At 43.4% G+C, this 27,476-nt stretch overlaps 1 protein-coding gene across 1 annotated transcript in view; it reads left to right on the top strand.

The window, feature by feature from the left end:
* Nucleotides 1–12,867: 12,867 nt before the first annotated feature.
* Gnl3l (G protein nucleolar 3 like) overlaps nt 12,868–27,476 on the top strand; it is a 36,408-nt gene continuing 21,799 nt past the window's right edge. The window contains exons 1-6 of the mRNA XM_052757756.1: nt 12,868–12,997; nt 15,202–15,271; nt 23,770–23,810; nt 24,397–24,504; nt 25,788–25,904; nt 27,020–27,107. Coding sequence (XP_052613716.1) covers nt 15,253–15,271; nt 23,770–23,810; nt 24,397–24,504; nt 25,788–25,904; nt 27,020–27,107 — 373 coding nt within the window. The 5' untranslated portion in view covers nt 12,868–12,997; nt 15,202–15,252. The remainder of the gene's footprint in view (nt 12,998–15,201; nt 15,272–23,769; nt 23,811–24,396; nt 24,505–25,787; nt 25,905–27,019; nt 27,108–27,476) is intronic.

Below are 27,476 nucleotides of genomic sequence, written 5' to 3'. Positions count from 1 at the left end.
GGAGTATGGTCTTGTTGAAGGAGATGAGTCACGGGCAGTGGGATTTGAGGCTTTCAAAAGGCCACACATTTCCAGTTAGCTCTTTATGTCTGATGCTTGTGGATCAGACATAAGCTCTCAACTACTGCTCTAGGGTCATGCCTGCTTGCCTACTGGCCTGCTCTCCACCATGATGGTCATGGACTCACTTTCTGAAACTGTAAGCCCCTAATAAATACTTCCTTTTATAAGTTGCTTTGGTCATGGTGTTTTGTCAAGCAATTGAAAAGTAACTAAGACACCCCCTCTTCTGCTTTCATGAATTGTAGTGGGTAGCCATTCCAGCTTTGGTCTGGAAGTTCCAACCCCCACTGAGGCTTCGATAACTATCATGCTTACAAGGCGGGGCCAAGAGAGGGCTCTGAAGACCCAAGATCCGGGTGTGCCGCCTTCTCTTAGTTCCTGGAATTCTCTCTCCTTGTCCCGCCTATACTTCCTGCCTGGCCACTGGCCAATCAGTGTTTTATTTATACAGAACGATATCCACAGCAATGAATGACCCCCATTTTTCATCTACCTAAGTATTCACAATGCTTGGTAATACCCTCCCACACTGACTGAGTTTAGCCATGTGATTTGCTATACCAATGGAATAGTAGTAGCAAACTTCATATAAAAAGAAATTTCCTGGGCAGTGGTGGTGCACGCCTTTAATCCCAGCACTCAGGAGGCAGAGTCAGGCAGATCTCTGTGAGTTCGAGGCCAGCCTGGGCTACCAAGTGAGTTCCAGGAAAGGTGCAAAGCTACACAGAGAAACCCTGTCTCGAAAAACAAAAACAAAACAAAACAAAAATTCAAAAAGCTGTTGGGTATTTTCTTTTCTCTTTTGGACATCAGCCAAAGCTGTGAGAATATACCCAGGCTAGCCCACTAGGGAGTTGTAGAACTAAGTGTAGACATCTCAGTTTATGTTTTCTACAAGATCCAACCTCTAGCACCCCCAATGGAGTGCAGACATAAGTTAGCCCAGTTGAGATGAACAAGAGCCTGCCCCAAAACATAGAAACTTCCCACTGACACACAGATTCTAAGTTTGGGTACATAAACATTCATTTCAGTATTTATTTATTTATTTTTGAGACTGAGTTTTTCTGTGTAGCCTGGCTATCCTGAAATTCTCTCTATAGACCAGGCTGGTCTTGAATTCAGAGATTCACCTGCTTCTGCCTCCCAAGTGCTGTGATTAAAGGTGTGTCCCACCACTGCATGACTCTTCCTTTCATTTTTTTAAGTTTACTTTTAATTATGTGTATTTGTGTGGGTCTGTGTTTGGGGTATGTGCACATGAGTGCTGGGATCTGCAGAGGCCAGAGGCATTGGATCCCCTGGGTTAGCATTACAGGCAGTTGTTGAAACAACTCATGGGTGCTGGAAATTGAAGTCTGGTCTTCTGCAATAACCATATGCACTCTTAACTGCTAAGCCATTTCTCCTGCCCTTATTTCAAAATTTTACAAAGCACTATAGTGACAGAAATTGCTTTTCATTCTTTTCAGAGTTATCCTGCATGCACTTTCTTGTGTCCTGGAACTCTGTCTGTAGCCCAGGCTGGCCTTGAACTCTCAGAGATCTACCTGCCTCTGCCTCCTGAGTGCTGGGATTAAAGGTGTGCACCACCACCCAGCCTGCACTTGCTTGTTTACAGTATGAACTTAGGGTTAGCTTGTCTGCTTTCAGAAAAAGACGGATTGGTATCTCTCTTTTTAGAGATAGATTATTATATTTTTACTTATTATTTGTGTGTGTGTGGGGGGGTAAAAATGCAGGCATGTGCATGCCATGGCACATGTGTGGAGTCAGAGAACAATTTTGTGGAGTCATTTCCTTTCCTTCTACTTTTATGTGGGTTCTGGGGACTCCAGTCAATTCACCTGGCTTTCAAGGTCTTTGCCTGAGAGGCTATCTCATCAGCCCCAAATTGGTATTTCTAATAGACTTACACTAAATTTATGAATTCATAAAAAAGCCAAGCTCAGTGGCACATGTCTGTAGTCCCAGCTAATCTGGAGGCTGAGGTGGTAGTGCTTGAGTCGCGGAGTCTAAGAACAGGATGGCCAACATAATTAAATTTAAAAAATGAATTTTTATTACCAACATGACTGCCTAAGCATGAGCTGGACAAGGACATGCCAAAGTGGATGGGAAAACCCCATAAGGTCTCAAGCCTACACAAAGAACTAAAGCAACCAGGGAATGCTGAGAGTGGGAGAAACCGTCTTCCCCAGGGAGGAACACACCAATTGGTTCTCTAATACCAAATGGTCAGCCCTGAAAACATACATGTGAGTAACATTACACAGACTAACCAGGTTGTATTTAGGATATATATGAACATACATACATATATATGCATGCAATAACAATTAATGACAAGAAGACCACATGAAAAAGAGCATAATGTATTTCATGTTCATTCAGTGTTTCTAGTGAGGTATCCAGTGAGGTAGGATCTCACTGTGTAATCCTGGCTGGCCTGATTCTCGCTATGTAGCCCAGGGTGGCCTTGAACATACAGTGATTCTCCCCAAAGTATAATTTTAAAATAGCTTTGGGGGCGGGAGGGGGGAGAACAAAGGAATCCGTGGCTGATATGTAGAACTGAATTGTATTGTAAAATAAAATAAAATAAAATTAAAAAAAATAGCTTTGATATTTAAAAATGTGTATTATACAGATATCCCTGCACATCCATGTTTAGTTTAGTGAAGCAATAGTCACAGCCAGCTTGGACTACAGACTGAACCCTGTCTCAAAAAGAAAAAAAAAAAGAACTGTTGTACAATGATTTATAATTGTATTAGAGTTTTCATCATTGTGGTATTTTGTTTTTATGTATAATACACATTTTAAATATCAAAGCTATTTTAAAAATATACTTTGGGGAGAATCACTGTGTGTTCAAGGCCACCTTATTTTCTGAGACAGGGTTTTCCACTGAATCTGGAGCTCCCAGATTCAGCTAGACTGGCTGGCCAGTGAGTTCCAGAGGGGCTACAGACACACCTAGCTTTGACATGGGTGCTAGGGATCCAGATTCTGGTCTTTATACTTACACAGCAACCAACTGAGTTTCTCCAGCCTTCAATCCTCTTAAAATAATTCATAAATTTGAGCCGGGCGGTGGTGGCACACGCCTTTAATCCCAGCACTCAGGAGGCAGAGCCAGGCAGATCTCTGTGAGTTCGAGGCCAGCCTGGTCTACAGAGTGAGATCCAGGGAAGGTGCAAAGCTACACAGAGAAACCCTGTCTTGAAAAACCAAACAACAACAACAACAAAAATAATAATTCATAAATTCAGCAAAACTTCCCTAAAATGCCAATTGAATTTTTGAAATTTATGTGGTAACATATAAAATCATTTTAAAAGAAGACTAAAGGGAAGGAACTGCCCTATCAGACACTAAGTTATATTACAAAACATTAAAATCAAAGTGACATTAATGCAGCAACATAGATCTCTATATGTATGTCATGGTATATACATGTATATATAGACACACACATATATATGTATACATACACACATGTATGTATGTATAGTAAAAGTGGCATGGGTAGTTAATGAGAAAAAAGGAGAAACTGTTTTGTATTTGATGTCAGGAAATCTGGTTCATTACATGAAAAGAAAGAAAACTGCATCCCTACCTATTATTACTCATAAGAGTGGATTCTAACATACTAGGCCTCGTGGCACAGGCTTTTAATCCCACATTTGGGAGTCAGAGGCAGGCAGATCTCTGTGAGTTCCAGGCCACTCTGGTCTACATAATGAGTTTCAGGATAGACAGACAGAGAGCTACATAGTGAGACCTTGTCTCAAAACAAAAATGTGGATCCCACATAGATAGAAATATAAATTTAATCTTCAAAACCATATTAACAGAAAAAAAGGGAAAATACCTTTGCAACCTACAAGGGAACTACTTTAAAAATAAAATTTCCAAACTAAATCTGCAAAGAAAATGCAGTGAAGGCTTACTGTAGTTGCCAACAGCAGTTAGATGCAGAGAATATTCTTCATGTTCTCCTATGTACTATCTTGCTGAAAATATTTAATCTTAATATAATCTCAGAGAAGAAGAAGATAAATCTAGAACTTGGGACATTCTACAAAACAAGTAGACTGGACTCTTCAAAACTATCAATACATTCAAAACAACAACTGGGCAGGCGACACACATCTGTAATTCCAATAGCTAGGGGTAGAGGCAGAAGAATCAGGAGTTCAAACTGGGTGGTGGTGGCTTACACCTTTAATCCCAGCACTCGGGAGGCAGAGGCAGGCGGATCTCTCTGAGTTCGAGGCCAGCATGGTCTACAGAGTGAGTTCCAAGACTGCCAGGGTTACAGAGAAATTGTCTCAAAAAACAAAAACAAACAAACAACAAAAAACTCCAACAAAACAAAAATCCTACAAACAAACAAACCAGGTTAAATGTAATACATACATCTTGATGAGATACTGGGATCAAAAAGTGAAGTAGTTTTAAAATTATTTTGAGGATAATTGGGTAATTTGAGACTGTGACATGCATATATTTGTATACTGAAGATCTATTCATGCGTTAGATATATACGTTAATCTGCATTAAACTTTTTTTTTTTGGCTGCATTGGGAATGGAATCCAGGGCCTTGCTAGGCAAATATTCTACCACTGAGCCACAACCACAGCCCTGGACCATATTTAACTGCATTATTTAAGTACTGGGGTTATCTGTAGTATGAGGGATTGAACTCTAGGCCTTGCACATGCTAGTCAAGTGCTATCTCACGGAGCTATATCATCAGCCTGCTTTTTGACTTTTTAAAAATTGAGACAGGGTCTCATTCAGTTGCCCAGGCTGGTCTTGAACTCATCTGTAGCTCACACTGCAGGACTAGGGGTGAGGTTAGCTCAGTGGTAAAATGCTTGTTTTTCTTTCTTTAGTCTATGTGTTTTTCACATCATGTATCTTGATCCCATTCATTCCCCGTCCTTTCAGATCTGCCCTCCGCCCCTGCAACCCCCTCCCCTGTAACCCCCTCCCCCAATAAAACAAAATTCAAGAAAAAAGGAAGAAAATAATATGAGAAAAAAATTAAAAAGGAAGGAATTAAAAATCTTGTCATGGAAGATGCAGTGAGCCCCAACAAGTCACACCATATACCCCTTTGTCTGTATATCTCTACTTGGAAGTGTTCATTGCAAAGAGTCTGGTTTGAGGCCCCTGGTCTCCACTACATTGTCAATGCTGGGTCCCCACTAGGACTCTTCCTGGACATCCTGCTGTTGCCCTGTGTCGTGGAGATCCTGCAGCTTTGGGTCTGTGGGTCAGGTCCCTTCACGTGCTCCAGCAGATCATAGATGGGGTGGATGTTGGGGCAGGCCAAGTCACAATCCTGGGTCTGGGCCTGGGCAGCTGTAGGGTTGGTCTGCCAGATGGGAAATGGGGCCATCTCTCCCATGCTCACAATTTCGGGGCTGGCTTGCCCATACCTGCGCTAACAGTTTTGGCTCTATTGTGTTGCCCTGGTCAGGTGTGTAGGGCTTGCTCCCCTGAATGTTGCAGCTGGTGGGGATCAGGGATAGCTCTCCTGTTCTTATGACCAGAGGGCAAGCTCTCCTATCTGCTCCAAGTGTTGATGGGGGGCAGGTAGAATGCTTGTGAACATGCATTAGTCTAAATTCAAACCTGGTACTAAAAAATAGCACAAGGGGCTGGAGATTTAGCTCACCAGTTAAGAGTACTGGTAACTTTTTAGAGGACTGGGTTTCAATTTCTAGCAGTCACAAGGTGGCTTACAACTGAATAACTCCAGTTAAAGGGGATCTGACCCCCTCTTCTGGCCTCTCTGGGCACCAGGCACACACATAGTGCACAGACATATATTAAGGCAAAACTCCTTTTAAAAAAAGAAAAAAGAAAAGCAGCCAGGTGTGGTAGTGCATGTATTTAATCTTAGCACTCAGGAGGCAGAGGCAGGTGGGTTTTTGTAGGTTTGAGGCCAGCCTGGCTATACAGTGATTTGCAGGACGGTCAGGGCTGCACAGAAATACTCTGTCTCGGAAAGAAAGAAAGAGAGAGAGAGAGAGGGAGAGAGAGAGAGAGAGAGAGAGAGAGAGAGAGAGAGAGAGAGAGAGAGAGAGAAAGAAAGAAAGGCAAAACACCTATGCACATAAAATAAATAAAATTAAAAATACTGGTAATTAAAGTGGCTTATAGGTATTGCAGCTGGGTAGAGCTGTTTAATTCCTTCCCTCCCTTGGCAGCTTGTATAGTATTTTCTAGAAGCATGGAAGCTAGACCATAGGAAAGAGGCTTTCAGGTTAGACCCATCTCAAATCATCTGAGTGTGTCCTAAGTGTACAGTGCCTTCAGCAATAGGGGCAACCAAGAGCTACATCAACAATTTCTATTGTTTTCAGTCACTTGGACTACCCTGGCCAATCATTTGAAAGGAGGTTTCCAGTGCCTGGTACCGGGGTTTTGTTAGTCTACGGATTTTGTGGGGAGCCTTGTCAGCTTAAGTGGCTTACCTTCCTTTAGGATATAATAAATACCATCACATATACAGTATATAATTTTAGGTAAATATAAACTAATGACTCCTGGATGCTGTATCACATAACCTTGGTGTTGTCCATGGTCCTTCCTCTCCTGCACTGACGGTCCTCTTCCCTTCCCAGCTGCAGCCCATTCCCCTTTTTCCTTTCCTCCCTTGGTATCAGCTGCTTCCTGCTAGTCCCCTCCCAAGCCCCACCTCCACCCCCACCTATGGTCCTTTTATACCTTCTTGGTTTCTGTGCTTACTCCATACTCCATGTTGTATTCATCTGAGGCTTTCGAGCTAGGAATCACAGATGGGAGGAAAAACAGGGCATCTGTCCAGGTCTATGCCATTTCATGCAATGCAATCTTTTCTATACCTGTCCATTTACCTGAAAATTTCATGAGTTCATTCTTCTTTACAGCTGAATAGCATTACATTGCATGTATGTATCACACTTACCAGCATGGCAAGACATGCATAAGAAGCACTCAAATGTTGTTGACACTCAACGGGAGGAAAATCATGCCTGGTATTGGAAACATACCCAGCCTCCCAGGATAGTGAGGTCAAGGAACGTAAAAAGAATCTACTACTGCTACCTTGCTAGACCACCATAATTCCTTACTATATCCTAAATTTTATCCCTATACTCACAGCCAAGTGTAGCTACCACCCCTCATGAAACTCTCTCTCTCTCTCTCTCTCTCTCTTTCTCTCTCTCATTTTGCTTTTCGAGACAGGGTTTCTCTCTGTAGTTTAGGTGCCTATCCTGGATCTCGCTCTGTAGACCAGGCTGGCTTTGAACTCACAGATATCACCTGGCCCTGCCTTCTGAGTGCTGGGATTAAAGGCGTGTGCCACCACTGCCCAGCAAAGAAGCCTCTCTTTACAGCAAATGGAGACCATCACAGCAAACCACAACTAGACACAGTGCAGAGATACACTGGATTGTGGGGAACCTAGCCCCAATGTATACGCAATTCCAGCATCTATGGTTCAAGGAACATGACAGAAGAGGGGCAGAAAGTTTGTGAGAGCCAGAGGACCAAGAAGTCTGCTGTGAGACAGTCTCTCCTAGAAAGGGCTGCATAAACAAGGCCAGAACAATGGGAATATAAGTGGACATGTTAGCGTGGAAGGGGGCAAATTTCTCAGGGTTAACTCCTAGACAAAGAACTACAGACAACTAATAACTGCTGGGAGACGAATTAGTCTCTCCCAGGGATGAGGCCTCTCACCGGCTGTCTACTGAAACCACATACACAACCAATAAAAAATGGACTCAGCTGGCTACATTTATATATACAGACACACAAATATATTTGTAACAATAATTATCAAAGAAAAAGAGGCTCTCAACTTGAAAGTGGGGGACAGTTTTGAGGTAAGGTAGCTAAGAGGGGCTGGAGGGAGGAAGGGAGGGGCAAACGTAGTATAACTCTATTTCAATAAAAACATTAAAATGAGCTGGGCAGTGGTGGCACACGCCTTTGATCCTGGCACTTTGATCCCAGTGGAGGCGGAGGCAGGTGGATCTCTGTGAGTTTGAGGCCAGCCTGGTCTACAAAGTGAGTTCTAGGACAGCCAGGGTTGTTACATAGAAAAACCCTGTCCTGAAACTCCCCGTCCCCCAAAAAACACTAAAATAAAATAATAAAATTAAATAGTACAAGTTGTAAAAGGATATGTGAAAAGTGAGAACTTTTTTTGAGACAAGGTCTCACTGCAGCACAGTCTGGTCTGGAACTCACTATATAGCGAGCCTTAATCTTGTGGCAATCTTCATGACTCAATGTATAATTTAAGAAATCTAGAAAACATTACAACATTATATATATGATATATATATATATATATATATCTCACATATATAAGCAATATACACACATACACACATACATACACACACACATATGGAGATCTACAAGCAATATCTTTAAAGGAGAACCACCAACCAGGCATAGTACCATCTAGCTGCAATCCCAGCACTCAAAAGGCTGAGGTAGGGGTGATCAAAGCAAGAGGCCAGCCTGGACAACATAACGTGTGCTGGCTAGTTCATGTCAACTTGACATAAGCTGAAGTCAGCTATCTATGAGGAGGGAACCTCAATTAAGAAAATGTCTCGGGCTAGAGAGATGGCTCAGTGGTTAAGGGCACTGACTGCTCTTCCAGAGGACCTGGCCTGGATTCCCAGCACCTGCACGGCAGCTCACATCTGTCTGTAACTCCAGTTCCAGAGGATCTGACACTCATGGCAAAACACCAATGGACATAAAATAGAAATAATTAAAAAGAAAAGAAAATGCCTCAAGTCAGGTGTGGTGGCACATGTCTTTAACCCTAACATTCTTTAACCCCAGCACTTGAGGCCAGCCTGGTCTACAGAGAGAATTCCAGGACAGAAAGGACTACTAAACCCTGTCTCACAAAACCCAAACCCCAAACAAAACAAACAAAAAAAGGGAAAGAAAAGAAAAAAGAAAAAGCCTCCTAAGGTCAGGCTGGAGGCAAGCCTCTAGGGCATTTTCTCAATTAGTGATTAATGGGGAAGGGCCCAGCCCATGGTAGTGGTACTATCCCTGGGCTGCTGGTCCTGGGTTCTATAAGAAAGCATGCTGAGCAAGCCATAGGAAGCAAGCCAGTAAGCAGCACTCCTCCATGGCCTCTGCATCTGCTCCTGCCTCCAGGTTCCTGCCCTGTCTTAATTCTGTCCTGATTTTCCTCAGTCTTGTGATATAGAAGTGTAAGCCAAATAAACCCGTTCCTCCCCTAACTTGCTTTTGGTCATGGTGTTTCATCACAGCAATAGGAACCCTAACCAAGACACAGTGAGACCCTGTTTCAAAAAAAAAAAAATCAGGCCGGGTGGTGGTGGCGCATGCCTTTAATCCCAGCACTTGGGAGGCAGAGGCAGGAGGATCTCTGTGAGTTCAAGGCCAGCCTGGGCTACAAAGCGAAATCCAGGACAGCCAGGGCTACACAGAGAAACCCTGTCTTGAAACAAACAAACAAAAAATCAGGAGAGAACAAATACAGGATGTTGATTACCTCTAGAAATACATAGGAGGCCTAATTTTTTGTCTAATATTTTATCTTCTAAACTGGATAGTAAATATGTGGGTGTTTGTGGTACATTTTCAATGGTTTGTGGGCCTGAAATAAATAATTCATATTTTTATTTATAATTTTAAAGTCAAAGATCTACAACAAAATATTAAAAATAGTTAAATTTATATCAGCAGTGGCTTATTAGGTTTTTTTTTAGGGGGGAAGCTTTGAAGACAGAGTTTCTCTGTGTAGCCTTGGCTGTCCTGGAACGCACTCTGTAGACCAGGCTGGCCTTGAACTCACATTGATTCACCTGCCTCTGAGTGCTGGGATTAAGGGCATGTGCCACCAACTGCCTGGTTAGTTAGGCTTGGCTGTGATAAAACACCATGACCAAAACTAACGTGTTATCTGAAAGGGTTTATTTCAGCTTACACTTTCGGGTAACTGTCCATCACTGAGGGAAGTAAGGGCAGGAACTCAAATAGGGTAGGAACCTGGAGGCAGCTGCTGAAGCAGAGACCATGGAGCAAGTGAGTGCTGCTTACTGGCTTGTTCACCATGGTTTGCTTGCTCAGCATGCTTTCTTATTATCCCCATCCCAGGAACCCTTGCACCACCTGTCCAGGGGTGACACCACCCACAATGGGCTGGGCTCTCCCATACCAATCACTAATTAAGAAATTTGTCGGGCGGTGGTGGCGCATGCCTTTAATACCAGCACTCTGGAGGCATAGGCAGGCAGATCTCTGTGAGTTCGAGGCCAGCCTGGTCTCCAAAGCGAGTTCCAGGAAAGACACAAAGCTACACAGAGAAACCCTGTCTTGAAAAAAAAAAAAAGAAATTTGCCCCCCTCCACACACCTACAGGCCAACCTTGTGGAGGCATTTCCTCAACTATGGTGCCCTTTTCTCAGATTACTCCAGCTTGTGTCAGGTTGACAAAAACCCCAACCCAACCAACCAATCAACCAAACTCCCAGAAAAAAATAAAACTACCAGCCTAGACAAATAACTTTCTAATTCTGAACAGCATCAGAGTCATGGGCTGGCTTATTAAAGTATTAATTATGGGGCCCCATGACCAGAATTTTAGTTAAGAAAATTAGGTTTGACTCACGAATTTGCATTTCCAACAAATTCCAGAATGGTCATGTCCTCTGGTAGTCCAAGCACCACATTTTGAGAACTACTAATGGAAAAAATAAGATTATTTTTGAATTTTATCCTCCTTACATTTCTGTGTTTTTCATGTACCTGAGAAGCATGTTTTACGTTACAGGTTTTGTTGTATCATAAACTCACTTTCATCTAGACTCCGCACTTTCATGTTCTTCCTGGAGACAACCATTTAAGATCCACGACTGAACTGGAGATGGGAACTGGAGATGTAGTTCAGATGCTAGAGTGCTTGCCTAGCATGAAAGAGGCATTGGGTTGGATCCACTGCAGGGCACACATTTAAATTGGGTGTGGTGGTACATATTTATAATCTTATTACTCCAGAAGTGCATGGAGAAGGAGTTCAAGGCCATCTTTGCTACACAGAAATTCTGAGGCCATACTGGACTACAAGATACTCTGTCTCAAAACCAAGAATTTCCGTTTTAAGACATTCTGGCTGTGCAAAGCTGGCTCTTCTTCAATTCCTGATCTTCCTGTCTTAGACTCTGTAGTCCTGAGGATTACAGGTATGCACTACCATACCTGGCACTTATTTTTCTCTTTATCCTGACCCATTTTTTTCCAATGCTATCTACTAAATTGTTCAATTCCCATTTATTTGCAGTGCAGGTCTTAATTTCACTTAACAAATTTGCTTGAAGCCTGTGTTGAACTGGGTCTCCTTGAGAGTTCAAAGACAAATTGTCCCTGCTCTGAGAAGTCCTCTCTCCCATGTAATGAAGCCACGTTAAGTATAGTATAGGGACTGGAGAGATGGCTCAGCGGTTAGGGGTGCTTCTTGCTCTTGCTGAGGACCTGGGTTTGATTGCAAGCATTCATATGGTGGCTCACAACCATCAGCAACTCCAGTTTCAAGGGATCCAACGCTTTCTTATCTCTTCAGGCATCAGGCACGTTTGTGGTGCACATACATACATAAAGGCAAACACTTGCACACATAAAATCAAACGAATCTATTAAAAAACTTTAATAAAAAATTACTATAGTGTAGTATTGTGCTAAATCCCAGGCAGGTAAAGGCAAGGACTGCTATGATTCTTACTCAACTGGGAGCCAGGGAAAGTGTCATAAAAACAATTGCATAGAAACTTCATATAAGTGACAGGAGTTAGGCTTTAAAGAAATAGAACCTGCAAATGTTGTGACGACTTTGGGGGTTCGGAGGAATCTGGTGTCTAGGGTGAAAGATAGCAGTGAATCCTATACTGTAAGAGGAAGGCGGGCAAAAGGGTTATTTTCAGCAGGGATGGGTTGAAAGGGAAGAAACACTCTTTCAGGGTGTTTGCCTTACCTAGCCCAACCCCGCCCCTAAGGTTTAGGCTTGAGGAGGGAGAAAGGACTGGAATTAAATGACCAGGAAAGATTTAAATTAATAGTTATGTGGGTTTTTTTTGAGGGACATCTCACTCCCCAGTCAAGTCAGGAGTCTCTTGAAATGCTTTTTAAAGACATCCTTACCTACCCTCGCTTTACAGCTACGTTTAGTTTCTGCAGACACAGGAATCATACATGAGGGAGATGAGAGGGTAAACCGGTGAATGAAAATCCCAATAGTTTAGGTTCCTGCTCCGGGTAAGCTTTGCTATGTTTCAGGGTCCTATGAGACTAGAAGGCTGCTGAGAACAGCTAACTAACTCACTTCAGGTGGGAAATACTCGTCCAGACAGACACGTGATCCCGGCGGCCATTTTCTCGCACCCGGCCTGTCGCCATCGCCATCTTCCAGAAGGACAAACGATTGCCCCCCTACCCTCTTCTATCGCCGCCTGTGATTTCTTTGACGACTGAGACTGGAGAATATGTATCTTTTTGTTTGTTTGTTTTTTTCGAGACTATGTATCTTTAACCCTAGCCAGGAGGTCGCACAAAAGAGTTCGTTTTACAAATAGCTTTTGTGGTCACACGAGTATACACACCCACACACCCCGCCCTCACCATCGCCCGGCTGCCGCCCCCCATTTGCTATTTCTTTATCCGCGGGCAGCCAGGAGGCGGGGCCAGCGTGGGAGCCGGGGCGGGACTGCGCGGAAGCAGCAATTATCTCGAAACTCCGCCCCCGCGCAGTACGCAAAATAGGCGGAGCCACTAGCTGGGCTGGGATCCGGAAGTCCGGGCGGAGCCTCCTGCGCGGTCCTCGTCAGGCAGCGTTGTGCTTCTAGCAGCTCTCGGAGGTCCCTGCCGGAAGTGTAGGTAAGAGAATACTCTCTTCTTTTTTTCCCTCGTTATCTCTCACCTAGCCAGCAGTGCAGTGAGGATCTTTTTTTAAGGTGAAACCAGAGATGTTCGCCATCCTGGAATAGAGAGGTGAACAGCTGGCTCGCTTCTGAGGTAGAAGGGCCCAGAAGAGGGATACGGATAGCTCCACGTGTGGAGATGCGCTGAACTGCATTCTGGCGGCCCCAGAGAGAGGCTATGAAGGTGCACTCTGGGCCATATGCGTGATACAAAATGTCGGTTGCCTTCTGCCTTTCAGGATATTTGGCGTCATTTCGCTTTACTGCCATTACTCTCTTGTAGACAGACGCCCCCTTCCATGTAGGAGCAGATCTATTACATTTATATTGCATTACCTAATTTGTAGACAGGTGTCAACCCATCAAAATGGTGGCGGTGACATCGTCCCTGACGTATAAGCAAATAATTTCCAGTACAAAGCTGAACAGTATAGACTTCTTCTGGCTGATTAAGGCACAGATCTTCATCGAGGCATCTCCTTGTCCACCTCCATACTGGTATAGAGGAGCTCAGAAATATGTAATATCTAGAGGAAGAGAACTCCTGATACAGAGACTTGCCCTTCCCGTGTCTACCCTTAACTAATCGACACCGTCATCCTGAATATCAAAATGATTAGAGACACATGCCTATGGGCAGCCACACAGACTTACCCCCCACCCAGTGGAGACTCCTCACAGTGGAAAATTGGACCCCATACTTACCCCATAATGAATGGCTGTTTTATTGACTTGTAAAGGCCCACCCCCAAACTGGCTCACAGTACATGGGAATAGACTTTAGTCCATTGAGAGGAAGTTATGTCTGTCAAGGAGACCTCAGGGTAAGCGACTCAGATTTATTCTCCCTCCTTTTGAGGTAGACACAGACTCCATCCTCCAAATGATTAATAATCACCAAATGATTAATAATCACCAAATTGACCAAGAGAGAGGCATCTGTGCAGTAGAGATGCAGATCATCCCCCCTCATTTAGACTTGACAGCTAGTGATATCACTGATTACCCTACAATATAGGGCATTTGAACTCTCTCCTTTTTTCCCCCCAGAGCTAAGGACTGAACCCAGGGCCTTGCGTCTACCACTGAGCTAAATCCCCAACCCCAACTCTCTCCTTATCTAAAGTATAGGAGCCTAGATTTCTTCTCACCTAGGGTAAAATGAGAGACGCATACTTCCCAAGGTGGGAGCAGATTCATTGAGTTTATAATTACATGGCCTTATGCCTTCCTATTTCTTAGCCATATAGAGAACCGGAGGCCCTATTCCCTTCACTACTAATATATACTGCTAATATATACTAATATATATTAACCCACATGAAATGTACACACACCATTCCAGTCCACTACCTATGGAAGGATTCAGAATAGCCTCCATCAGGCAAAGGTGTGTGGACCCTCCTCATTCAAAGCTGCACGATTTCCTTCATGCTACCTCTTCATAGAAATAGGCATAGCAGCCTTGCTCCTTATTGACAGATGAGTAAAGAGAACTAGGCTCTTCCTTTTCCAACATTAAGAAGTGCCTGGATCCGTGCTCTCTCATGTAGCAGAGACACATACAACCACTGTGTTGATTTCTTAAGTCAGTGACCCAAGAATAGAGGGACAAATGACTAATCCTTTCTATTGCCAGGGTACAGACCCCAGCTACATATGCAGGTGAGATTTGCCCTCCCCCCCAACCCCGAGATTTGGCATTGACTTCAACCTATGCAAACATAAGTAAGAATTCTAAGAACCTAATTCTCTAGGGTAGAACCCTGGGATTTGTTCCTTTCCACATCTCTAAGGGTAGGTGACTCACAGAAGCCCCCTTTGAAAAAGCACACTAAGAGTCCACTTCATGAAATAACAAGTCATTTGCTCTTCTCCCCAGTGTGGAGGGGTTTAGCACTAGTCTTTTACCTACGATGTGACACAAGTATTCATTCAATGTATTGCAGGCATGGACTCCACCCAGGAAGAGAGATTCTGATCTACTCTCTTTGAGTGATACAATACTCCTTTCCTTGCGTGTACTCAGCCATATCAGGCCCTAGGTCCAATTGGTCCTTCCTGATCATGTTCTGTGATGTGCTATTTTGCCTTTAAGAGGCTTAAAAGGGAATTGTGTGTCCTAGGTCTGTCTTAAAGTTGCTGCCTTTATTCCAACAGGAAGAAAGTGGCAGATTTGAACGCTTCTCTTTGCAAGCTTGTCTGATCATCATGATGAAGCTTAGACACAGTGAGTTTCCTCTACCACCCTCTCCCAGTCCTATACATTCAGTATTCATGTTATTTCACAACAACTTTGCTGTTTTTCTTTTTTATTTGTTTTGAGGTTGGCCTTGAATTTGCTGTGTAGCTGAGGCTAGTCTTGAACTCTTGATCCTCCTGCCTGAACCTCCCAAGTGCTGGATTTACAGGCATGCTCCACCACATGTGGGTTTTTTTTTTGTTTTTTTAGACTAGCCTCAAGTTCTTTAAGTAGTCCATTGTGGCCTTAAACTCCCCTTTTATCCTGCATCAGCCTCTCAAGTATTGAGGTTGTAGGGATGTGTTGCTAGGCTTAGCTCACAACTTAAAAATTACTCAGTATGTCCCTGCTCTCTCAGTCTGAGTCTTTTACATATGGTACCTTTGGTATTCTCATAATTTCTTGTAAGGAAGTTAGTTCTTCCTTTCTCCCCATTCTCATTTCATAGATGAGAAAATGGAGGCTCAGCAAGGGTAAGTGACTGCATCTGAGGTAAACAGCAGTAAATAGTATATGATGCTGCATAATAGCCCCCAGCACATCTGTCTTTATAACTTACATCTTTCAGTTGATACCATAAGTTGTACTGGTTTTATGCTGGAGCCACATTGAGTTTCAATCTCACCTTTGTGTTTTTTAAATTAGCTGTGTAGCCTTGGCCAAGTCACTTAACTCCACTTTCCTTATTTACAACACAGAGGTCATTAATTATAATGTCTCCCTATTTGTATTGTTTTTGGGGGATTTTATTTGTCTTGACATAGGGTCTTTCCAGGTAGCCTATGCTGGCTTTGTCATCTTTCTGTCTGACTCCATCCCTGAATTGCTGGCATTACTGTCATGAGGCACCACACCTGTCAAGAGGAATTTCTTTTTGAGTCAGTGCTCATGTAGACCAACCTGGCCTCAAACTCACTATGTAGTTGAGGATGACCTTGAACTTTTTCTTTTTTTTTTTTTCCCCTAGACAGGGTTTTTCTGTGTAACAGCCCTGGCTGTCCTGGAACTTGATTTGTAGACCAGGCTGGCCTCCAACTCACAAAGATCCATCTGCCTGTGCCTTCTGAGTGCTGGGATGAAAGGTGTGCACCACCCAGTGACCTTGAATTTCTAATGTCCCTGTTTCCATTTCCTTGGTCCTAGGGTTACCAGTTTTATGAAACCATGCTCAGAATAGGATTAAAAACTATTTATTCATTTGTGCGTGTGTGTGTGTGTGTGTGTGTGTGTGTGTGTGTGTGTGTGTGTGTGTGTGTGTCATGGCACATATGTGGAGGTCAGAGACAACTTGGGGAGTCACTTCTCTCCCTCTGCTGTGTGAGCCAACAGGATTGAATTTAGGTTGCCAGGCTTGCTGACAAGCAGCCTTTTACTCACTGAACCATCTTGCTGGTTTCAGGGTAGTTTTTTGAGATTGTGTCTCACAGTATTTCTCAGAATGGCCTCAAATGCTGGGCACAAGGCATCCTCTCATCCTAGTCTCCTGGGTATCTGAAATTATGAAGAATTAATGACTTTAAAGAGATGAAATGGTTAGAACAGTGCCTGGTACTTTGTAAGCACTTTCTGTAAGTACAATCATTTCTCTGTTTCCATAGGAGACTATTTTTCAAGATCTTTGGCAGATAAAAAAAATCAGTGAATGTTCAAGTCCCTCTGTAAAACAGCATGGCATTTGCATCTAGTCTACACATATCTTCCCCTGTGTTTTAAAACTTTTCTAGGTTACTTGTAATGATCTAATACAATGTAGATCATATGTAAATGGTTGTTAGACTTGTTTAGGAAATGATGACAAATAATATCCAGTACACATACATTTTTTTTTTTAAATTACCTTACTCCAGTCTGTTCATATGCATGCAATGGTACATGTGTGAAGGTCAGAGGACATCTTTCAGGAGTGAGTTCCCTCCATTATGTGGGCCCCAGGGATCGAATTCAATTCATCAAGCTTAATGGCAAGTTCCTTTACCCACTGAGCCATCTTGCTGGCCCCTAGATGCAGTTATTGTTTCAGTTAATTGAGTCTGTGCATGTATCACCCATAGATATGCAGAGCCTTATAACTGTGTTATAAGTATTGGATTAAATATTTCAGACAGGTATAGTGGCATATACCTTTAATCCCAGCAGAGACAGATAGATCTCTGAGTTCTAGGCCAGCCTGGAACTTGAAAATCCTTGTCTCAAAAAAACCCACATATATATTCATTCCCCAGTCTTATTGGTCATGGCCATGCATACTTATAATCCTAGCACTCAGGAGACATAAGTAGGAGAGTTGTTGCAAGTTTAAGACCAGTCTTAACTGCATAGGGAATTCCAACCAGCGTAGATTATATAGCAAGACCTTGTTTCAAAACACTCTGCCAACATTCAGACTCTATTGATCCTTGGAATTTAGCATTGCCTGATTTCTGAATCTTAAATTTTTCTTAACTAAAACAGACCATGTGGACGAATTGCTGGTCTTTCAGCCTTCAGAAAGACCCCCCCCCCTTTTTTTTAATGAGACAGGTTTTCTCTGTGTAGCCCTGGCTGCTGGGATTAAAGGCGTGCACCACCACTGCCCAACTTCATTTTTTATTCTCAGTGCTTTCATTGAGGTAGGGTTTCACTCTGTAGCCCAGGCAGCCCCAATTGACAATGTAAATAGCCTGGAACTTACAGCATCTCTCCTACCTCTGCCTCCCAAGGGCTGAGATTACAGGCAGAGCCACCATACTCTGCTGGGGGAAGTCTTACAGAGTGTTTAGCTACATTTTCTGTGGTGCTGGGTATTAAAACCCAGGACCTTGTGTGTACTAGGTAAATGATCTATAGCTGAACTTTACCCCCGTGCAATTTTAGTTGATCAGTTTTAAATGGTCATTTAAAGGGGGTTGTGTTTTATAATTTAAAAAGTTTACAGTGACCAAGCATGGTGATTCTTACCTCTAATCCCAGCATTCTGGAGACAGAAGCAGGATTTCTGCAAGTTTTAGGCCAGTCTGAGTTGCATATTGAGGTGCATCTCAAAAAAGAAAAAAAATCTAGGCTGGGGAGATGGCTTATTGGATAAAATGCCTTCCATGTAAGCATGAGGGCTAGAGTTCGAATCCCCAGGACCCACATAAAAGCTGGGCAGGCATGGCAGCCTCTTGTTATCCCTGTGCTCCAGAGGCAGAGATAGCAGTCCCCATGGGCAAGCCAGCTAGGTAAGGCTACCTAAGTCAGTGAGCTCTGGGTTCAGTTGAGAGACCCTGAGAGAGCAATTGAAGAAGACATGTGTTGTGAACTTTGGGCCGCAACAGCCACATGTACTTCCATACCTACATGTGCCCCACACATGCAAACACACATGTGCAGCACATGCATCACATCCACACCCACATGCAAAATAAAAAAGCAAACTGTTAGCTGGATGTGGAGATTAATATCTATAATCCCACCACTTGGGATGCTGAAACAGGAGGATTGCTGTGAGTCTGAGGCCAGCCTGGGATAAAAGTGAGACCCTATCTCAAAAACTCAAAAAAGTCCCAAACCCAAAAGCTTATAATTGCAAGTGTTGGTGGCAGAGGTTTATAAGCTGGAAGCAGCCTGCTTGCTGACCAGTTGATTAATAAGCACTAGTAAAGGTATCCCGGGGGCGCAACAGAGGGGAAAGGAGCTGGACAGGATGTGGCTGGATGAATAAGGACTGAGTCAAAGGTTTGTGTACCTGGGAGACTGGACACATAAACATGAAGACAGGAGAGTGGTGTCTGAGACTACTTTCAGAAGTCCAGGACACTAGGTGGTGTCCCCTTCAGTGTAGTCATAGGAATGGATGGTTGGGTGGCTGAGATGGAGTGGAGGTCCTTAGAGGTGAGGATATCAAGGAAGTGGGAAACCCAGGTTACTGGAAGGGCTACCCGGTGATCTCCAAGTGGATGGTGACTGAACTTGTTTGGAAAACAAAGCTGTGAGCTGTGCATTTCCGTAAATGAGGAAAGGGGACTCTTCAGTGACAGACAGCAGAATGATGGGGACACCAGAAGAGCAGCAGGGATTTTATTGTACTTTTTTTCCTTTCTAACAAGAGGGGACATATGGTTCCAGTCTGACAGTGGTGAGTCTGAGGTACATCTGTACCTTCTGGTTTTAAGATTAATGTGCTAGAAAGAATATCCATCTTTAGAAAAATCTTCAAAGTAAAGCTTTCTGGTTGAGAGAGCTAAGACCGAGGGCAGGAGGTTGGCCAGTTGTTCTGAGGAGAGGCTAAAGGCTCTGAGAGTGCTGACCCCCTATGTACAGGAGTTCCAGAGGCCATCAAGGTAGTTAGCTGCCAGGGAAGAGGAGGAAGGGGACAGATGAAGTCAGTGCAACTGTGCACATACCAGGGACATTCGGGAGGGGAGAGTACGGAAGATAGAGGTAAATTAAGGGGTGGATCTGTGCTGGATACTGATAGGAGAGTCGATGATTTTAGGCCTAGATGTTAGTTAGTAAATGCAGGCAATGGGCCTTAGGAATTAAAAATTTTTTTTTAGTTATGTAGCTCCAGCTACTGGGGAGACTGAAGCAGGTCAGTTGCTTGAGCCAGAGTTTCAAACCAGTCTGGATAAAATAGTATGACTCACCTTTCTAAAACAAAAAGAGTTCTTCAAAATTGTATAGCTAGGTGGGTGTTGAGTCAGAATAAGAACTCTGACCTGCCAGCTACATAGTGGTAGATGTTTCCCCTTAGGAACTGTAGTAAAGCCAATGACCAGAGGATCCTGAGTGTTGTAGTGCTGAGTAGTGACTGACTGTATCCCTTTTTCCATTTCTGTTCCCACTCTTCCTTCTCCTCTTTGAAGTAGATGCTTTAAGTGATGTCTTTTCCATGCTTCTATCAGTGCTAGGGCTCTGTCACCAAGGAAGTTAGGGAGATGGAACTTGTTGAGTAAAAATACTGAGACCTAGTTCTGTCTAGCTATCACATTCCTTTTGTTGCAGCTAAGTGCTTTGGAAGTAAAGGAGACTTGAGTTCTATTTTGTTGTTTTCAGATAGGGAAATTGCCTGTATTCTCAGCACTTGGGAGGCTGAGGCAGGAAGATTGCTACAAGTTCAAGACAAGCCTGGGCTACATGACTGTGTTGTCATCCTGCCCCCAGGGAAATTCGATACATTCACATTTGTTATGGCAACTATATTCTGGTCAAATTTCTACCATCTTATTATACATTTATTGTTTTCTCTTCCTCCCCACTTTTTGCTAAACTAATAGCATGATTAAACTTGTCTTTCTCTACTGTGTTGCCAAAGTTAAATACTAGCTTTTTTTGTTTGTTTGTTTGTTTTTCGAGACAGGGTTTCTCTGTGTAGCTTTGGAGTCTGTCCTGGAACTCGCTTTGGAGACCAGGCTGGCCTCGAACTCACAGAGATCCGCCTGCCTCTGCCTCCCTCCCGAGTGCTGGGATTAAAGGCGTGCACCATCACCACCGCCCGGCAAATACTAGCTTTTTTGATCCTACCCATCCAGAGTGAGACTTGTGTAGCACATTTCATGCATTTGGTTTTCCAGTGTCCATCTCTTGATTCTTGGAGTTTTTTGAAATTGATGTCTTAGATCTGAGCTAGTTCCTTGGGTTATTCTTCTTGGTTTTAAGTTACAGTTCTCAGCCACATCACCAATTTTCTTAGATCTATTAATAAGTTCTAATCTATTTCCTGTTTAACCGTATCTTGTTTTCTTTACTTTGCATCCTTTATTCTGATTTAATTTTGGTTTTTATTTCCTTCTACTCTCCCATTTTCCTCTTCTTTCTACCCCACTCTCACTTGGGCCTTGAACATGTTGAATACATTGTCTACCATATCCTGTAAGTTTTATTTTTTGGCAGTAGTTTTGCCAGAAAGGAAATACTTTTACATAAGAGTGATCAGATAGAGGATTTTGGCTTGGGACACAGTCAGTCCCTTTCCCCAGGACTTATTGAACATCCTAATCTAATGCTTTAACCTTGAAACTTTTTGCATGCCCACATGATATCTCAAGTAAAAAATTCTGTACTGTGAAATTTTGTTACATGCATAGAATTATTGAAAACTAACTTTAGCTTTTGTGTTTAAGGTATATGTGAAACATAAATTAATGCCATAGTTTAAATTGGCTCGCTTCTCCCAAGAGTAGCCTAGACTGGTCTTGAACTCACTACATAGCCAAGGAGTTACATTGAATTTCTAGTTCTCCTGCCTCCACCTCCCAAGCACTGATATTACAGATGTGTAGCACCATGCTGTTTTTGGGGGGTGTTAGATAAAGAACCCAAAGCTTTGTATGAGTACTGTATCAACTGAGCCACATCCCTAGCTCTTCCCTCATGATAGCTCATTGTTTATAATGTAAACATTACAAACTCAAAAAATCAAAAGCTGAGACACCTCTGATGAAAAGTGCTTTGGATGACAGATACTCAACCCCTCAACTGGACTGGCTTCTCTGTCAACCATACTGACTTCTCTGTTAAGTGTTCAGAATCTGCTTTTCTTTTGTTTGTTGGGAACCATTATTTGGATACTTGTACTTGTAAAACTTTTCTCTCTCCTTTTTTTTCTTTTTTTTTTTTGAGACAGGGTTTTTCAGTGTAGCCTTGACTGTCTTGGAACTTGCTATGTAGACCAGGCTGGCCTCAAACTCAAAGATCTGCCTGCCTCTGCCTCCTGAGTACTTGGCGTGTGCCACCACTATGCCCAGCCTAAAACTTTTCTCTTTATCCATGGAGTTCACAAATTTTATTAGCATATGCTAGGATGAAAGTTTTTTGTTGTTAATCTTTTTCTTTTTTGGCACTACTGGGGCTAGAACCCAGATTTTTGTATGCTGAGCATTTAATTCACTACTGAACTAAATCCCCAGACCCAATGTCTTTGGTTTCTATTGCTTTGATAAAATGCCATTACCAAAAGCAACATGGGAAGGTAAAGGTTTATTTCAGCTTATGTGTTCCATTCACGAAGTCATCATTGAATAATAAATAAGTCAGGACAGGAACTCAAGCAGGGCAGGAACCTGGAGGCAGGAGCTGAAGCAGAGGCCATGGAGGAGTGCTGTTTACTGATTTGTTCCACATGACTTGCTCAGCCTGCTTTCTTGTAGAACCCAGGACCATGAGGGCAGGGATCGCACCATCCACAATGGACTGGGCCCTCCTTATCAATCCCTAATTAAGAAAATGCCCTACAGCTAGATCTTATGGAGACATTTTCTCAGTTGTAGATTCCTTTTCTCCAGCTTGTCTCAATTTGACCAGAAAACTAACCAGGCACCCATATTTTAATCTTGATGCCCCGTGTACCTTTCCAATCTGAAACCTTAAGCCTATCTTCAAGGTAAAGAATTTTCATCAATTATTTTTTAAAAAATTACTGGATGTGCCTAGTCTTCCTTTTTTTGATTTTTTTGAGACAGGATTTCTTTGTGTAGCCTTGGCTGTCCTGGAACTCACTCTGTAGACCAGGCTGGCCTTGAACTCACAGAGATCGGCCTGCCTCTGCCTCCTGAGTGCTGGGATTAAAGGCATGTACCACCACTGTCCAGCTGGATATACCTAGTCTTATTGTAACTTGATGTGCCATGTTTGGTTGACATCCCTGAGAGGCCTGCCCTTTTCTTAAGGGAAACAGAAGAAGTCGATCTGGGGGGAGAGGGGAGGTTGGGAGGACTAGGAGGAGAGGAAGGAGGGGAAACTGCAATCAGGATATACTATATAAGAAAAGAATAAATAAAAAAAATTGCTTCTCTATTTGTACCTTTTCTTTTTCAAGAATTCTGTTATTTGAAGATTAGTTTCTACGTTTTCCAGTTTTGTCCTCATTTATAATTTTCTTTGGATTTTTATTCCATATAAGCTCCCTCCCTTGGTCTTCTAGACTATCAATTTGGTTGGTGCTGATGTCCTTAATGAAGAGTTTATTTTGACTCATTATTCGAGGAGTTACATTTCATTATGACAGGGAAGTCATGGAGGAGAGGCAGCTGGTCACATTGCAACCATAGTTAGGAAGTAGGGAGAGATGAATGCTGGTACTCAGAATGCTGGCTTCTGTCTTTTTCCCCCTTTAATTCAGGCTGGGACTCTAGTCCATGGGATGATACTACCCACATTTCAGCCTCTTTGGAAACACCCCTAGAGATGTGCCCAGAGGTGTGTTTCACAGGTGTCCTAAGCAGGACTTTGGGAGTGGTGAGGAGAGGTAGCTACAAATACACGTTTGGGTCGCTCAATAGAATTCCATTAGTAATTTATGGAGTTTGCATGGAAATAATTCTCCAAGTGTTATACCTAGTTACTTCCTCTTGGCACTGACTTTGCCATCTGTAGCTCGCTGGATCTGGACAGACATGGCTTCTAAGGCCTCTAAATTTCCTAGTTAGTCTGGCCTTCTGATTAAAGCTTAACAAACATTGGGTAAGTGGCTGATAACTCTTGTTTCTCTTCTCTCTCTCTCTCTCTCTCTCTTTTTTTTTTTGCAGAAAACAAAAAACCAGGTAAAGGTTCCAAAGGCTGTAAGAAGGTAAGTGGGCCTTACCTTCAGGTGACGTATGTGTATTGTTGGAGGTCGGTTCAGTAGTTATTGGGTGACTCTGGACAAAGTACCTCATTGGGATGAACAGATCTGGCTTTTTCTGCCACTCAGGGCTGTAGCAGTCACCTGCATATATGAAGTTCCTTCCAAAAGCTATAGACTGCTTTGTGCTTGGGTTACTTGTTAGGGATTATTGCCATCCCTGTGTATTTTGGTATCAAATTCAGGGCCTTGAGCATACCAGGCAAGTGTTCTACCAATGAGCCACACACCCTCAGCCCCCAAATTTGTATTTTTGACAAGTTCTCAGGTCTTGGTGCCGTGGGTCCCAAGACCTATTTGTCAGGAAAGGGTTCCCTTTGGCCTTGGGAAACCATCCTGGCTGCCCTTGTCCCCACCACTTTCCTATCAGTCCCTGCCTGGCTAGTGGAGAAGGGTCTTGTCCCTAGCTCGGCAAGCAGATTTCTGGGCAGAACCCCCATCCAGGCTATATTCTCCTGCTCCTCTGACTGTAAGGTGTTTTCCATAGATCCATGAACTATGCTTATTTTTTCTTTTCTTGTTTGATAATCAGCCTGCAAGGCAGAATGGGAAGAAAGTAACATCCAGACCATCATCTGCTCCCCAGTTGGTTCATGGCAATGATCATGCCAGTCGGGAGGCTGAGTTAAAGAAGAAAAGGGTGAGCCTTTTGTCTTTGGGGAGTGATGCCTGGTTTGAATATGTGATCTGCATAAGCGTTGGGCCGAAGGGCAGAGCTTCTTGATGCTCTTTGTGGTTGGGGGTTGGGGGAGTGAGGCAGGTTACATTGATACTGTTTTTAAGTTTTCCATTTGCTCTCCTTGTTCTCCCCTCCCAGTTCATTGCTGTCTGGCTTATGTTCCCAGTGTTCCACTCAAACCTCTGCTGCTGGCCTCTCCTCTACACTCCCTGTATCCCATTTGAGACCATGCTTTCCTTAAAGCTCTCTCTCTCTCTTTTTTTTTTTTTCCAGAGCTGAGGACCGAACCCAGGGCCTTGCGCTTGCTAGGCAAGCGCTCTACCACTGAGCTAAATCCCCGACCCCAGTTCTCTCATTTTGACTTTGTCATCTCCCATTCTTGGATGTCTCCTTCCTCTGTGACTAGCCCTTTGCAGTCTCTTGCTGCCTGTTCCCTGTTTTCTTGCTTGGTTGAGGCACGATCTTGCCTTGTTGCCCAGGCTGGTCTTGAATGCTTGGGCTCATGAAATCCTTCCCCCTCAAACCCTGAGGAGTAGTATGTGCCAGTGTGGCAGCTCCCTTTCTGCTCAGTACATCCTATGACCTTTTCCTTCTTTGGACTTGGATGTTTTCCGTTCAGAATGCTTCTCTCTCTGCTTCCCAGGTACTCTTTTATTTTTCTTTCTTTTATTCTTTTCAACTCTTAATAATTTTAATTACTATACCTTTTTTCTTTTCTTATTTGTGGTGGAGGTGGTGTTGGGAGGGAGCAAGTGTAGCCCCCCATCACCATGGTGGATATGTAGAGGTCAGAGGACAACTTTTGGAGTCAGTTCTTTCCTTCCACCATAGATTCCAGGAATTGAACTCATGTTGTCAGGCTTGCATGGCAAGACTTTTTACCCCTGGAGCCACCTTGCTAGTCCTTTTTTGTATTTCTTGAGACTGGCTTGAATGATACAGGGTCTTGCTATATAGCTCTGGCTGGCCTGGTAGCCTAGAGTCCAGTATGTGGTCCTGGCTGGCCTTGACCTAATGGCAGTTCTCCTGCCTTAGCCTCTCAAGCCGCTGGATTTACAGTTGTGTGCCACTACACCCAGCTCTCCTTGTAATTTTTCTCCGCCACTCCCCTTCCTTAGTTTCTCTGTCTTTTTTTTCTCAAATATTCTGTTCTCCTATCTGTCCTTTTCCTGTATCCCCACTCCTTCTCTCCTGTGGACGGCAGATCTACTCAGTTCCAGTCACAGTGCGTGTTTATTTGTTAGGTTGAGGAGATGAGGGAGAAGCAGCAGGTGGCCCGGGAGCAAGAGAGACAAAGACACAGGACCATTGAGAGTTATTGCCAGGATGTCCTGAAACGTCAGGAGGAGTTTGAACACAAGGTAAGAGCACCTCTCGCTGCTGGGTGGGTTTGCTGTAGAGGAAGAAATGGCTGTATAATGAAACCCTGTCTCAAGAAAAAAAAAAAGAGAAAGAGAGTGTAAGGTCAGTAGAGGAAAGGGATGAGTGCAGAGAAGGCAAACAACTGGAAAAGAGGTAAGATAAGAGGGAGAAAAGGGGGCTGTTTGCAGCATGCCTGTGACCACACATCTGTGGAGAATGCCTCTCCCAAGCTTGAGCCTAAAGATGGAGTGGCAGTGGGGCTAGGGACCAGGAGAGGTATGGCTGGGGAGTGCTCCAGGAGGGAGCATATGAAGGGAGGACTGAGACACAGAGGAGCAGATGCAGAGTATGTCCCCTTGTGGGTGTCCTTTTTCCCTTTCTGGCGTCTGTTGTCTCACAAGCACAGTGTGCACTTGCAGCTCTGACAGCCCTCGATGACTTCCAGTAAAGGTTTTGTTTCCTGGTCCCATGTGCCTCATAGATTATTTTTTCATACCTTCCTCCTTTATCCTGTCTTTTCCACACTCTTGTGACCAAGCAGACATTTGGCTGGTGCTCAAATGCACATGCACACATAGGAATACACACAGATCCCGTGGATCTGTCTACTTTTCTAGTCTCCCAGCATTTTTGGTTGTTGGCAGTGCTACTTTAAAAAAAAACTTACTTATTATTTGTGTGTGTGTGTGTGTGTGTGTGTGTGTGTGTGTGTGTGTAAGAGAGAGAGACAGAGAGAGAGAGAGAGAGAGAGAGAGAGAGAGAGAGAGAGAGAGAGAGAGAGAGAGAGAGAGAACATGCATGTGTATGGAGGTCACCGAACACCTCTCTGGAGTCAATTGTGTCTTTCCACCATGGTTCCAGGAACTGAACTCAGATCAGCAGACTTCAGAGTGAGCACTTTGAGTGGCTGAGCCTTTGTGTTGGCCCATTCAGTGCTACTTTTAGGTGGTCTGGGACTCACATGTATCCTCCAGCTTCCTGTGCTCTTCAAAAGCCTTGTTGGTTCTCGTGTATCTTCCCTTCTTCCTTCTCTTCCCTTCTTTCTTTTCCCTCCCTTTTTGCATCTACTTGCCCTTTTCTCCATAGATTATTATACTTTTTCCCCCTCCTTTAGGAGGAAGTTTTGCAGGAATTAAATATGTTTCCTCAGTTGGATGATGAGGCTACACGGAAGGCCTATTACAAGGAGTTTCGTAAGGTAGGTGGATTCATTTTTTCTTCTTTCTTTGTGTTGTTTTTAGATAGATCTTATTCTTTAGCCTAGGCTAACCTAGAATGCACTGTGTATTCCAAGCCTTGAACTCCTTGCAGGCCCTTTGTCTCATCATCACAAATATTGGGAGTATAGACTTAAGCTACATAATGAGTATCCATTTCTTAAAGCCTTTTGGCGGGGACCTCAGTGCATTTTCATTTTCATGTCTTCATTTCTGTTTTTTTCTTACTGAAATGGAGACTACTACCTAGTCCATTCTCAGCCTTCTTTTTTTTTTTAAAGATTTATTTATTATGTATACAGAAGAAGGTGCCAGATCTCATTACAGGTGGTTGTGAGCCACCACGTGGTTGCT

Source organism: Peromyscus californicus, unplaced genomic scaffold, assembly GCF_007827085.1.
Source record: "Peromyscus californicus insignis strain IS unplaced genomic scaffold, ASM782708v3 Scaffold_10__1_contigs__length_136768540, whole genome shotgun sequence".
NCBI lineage: Eukaryota > Metazoa > Chordata > Mammalia > Rodentia > Cricetidae > Peromyscus > Peromyscus californicus.
This window is presented reverse-complemented; position numbering and strand designations above follow the sequence as displayed.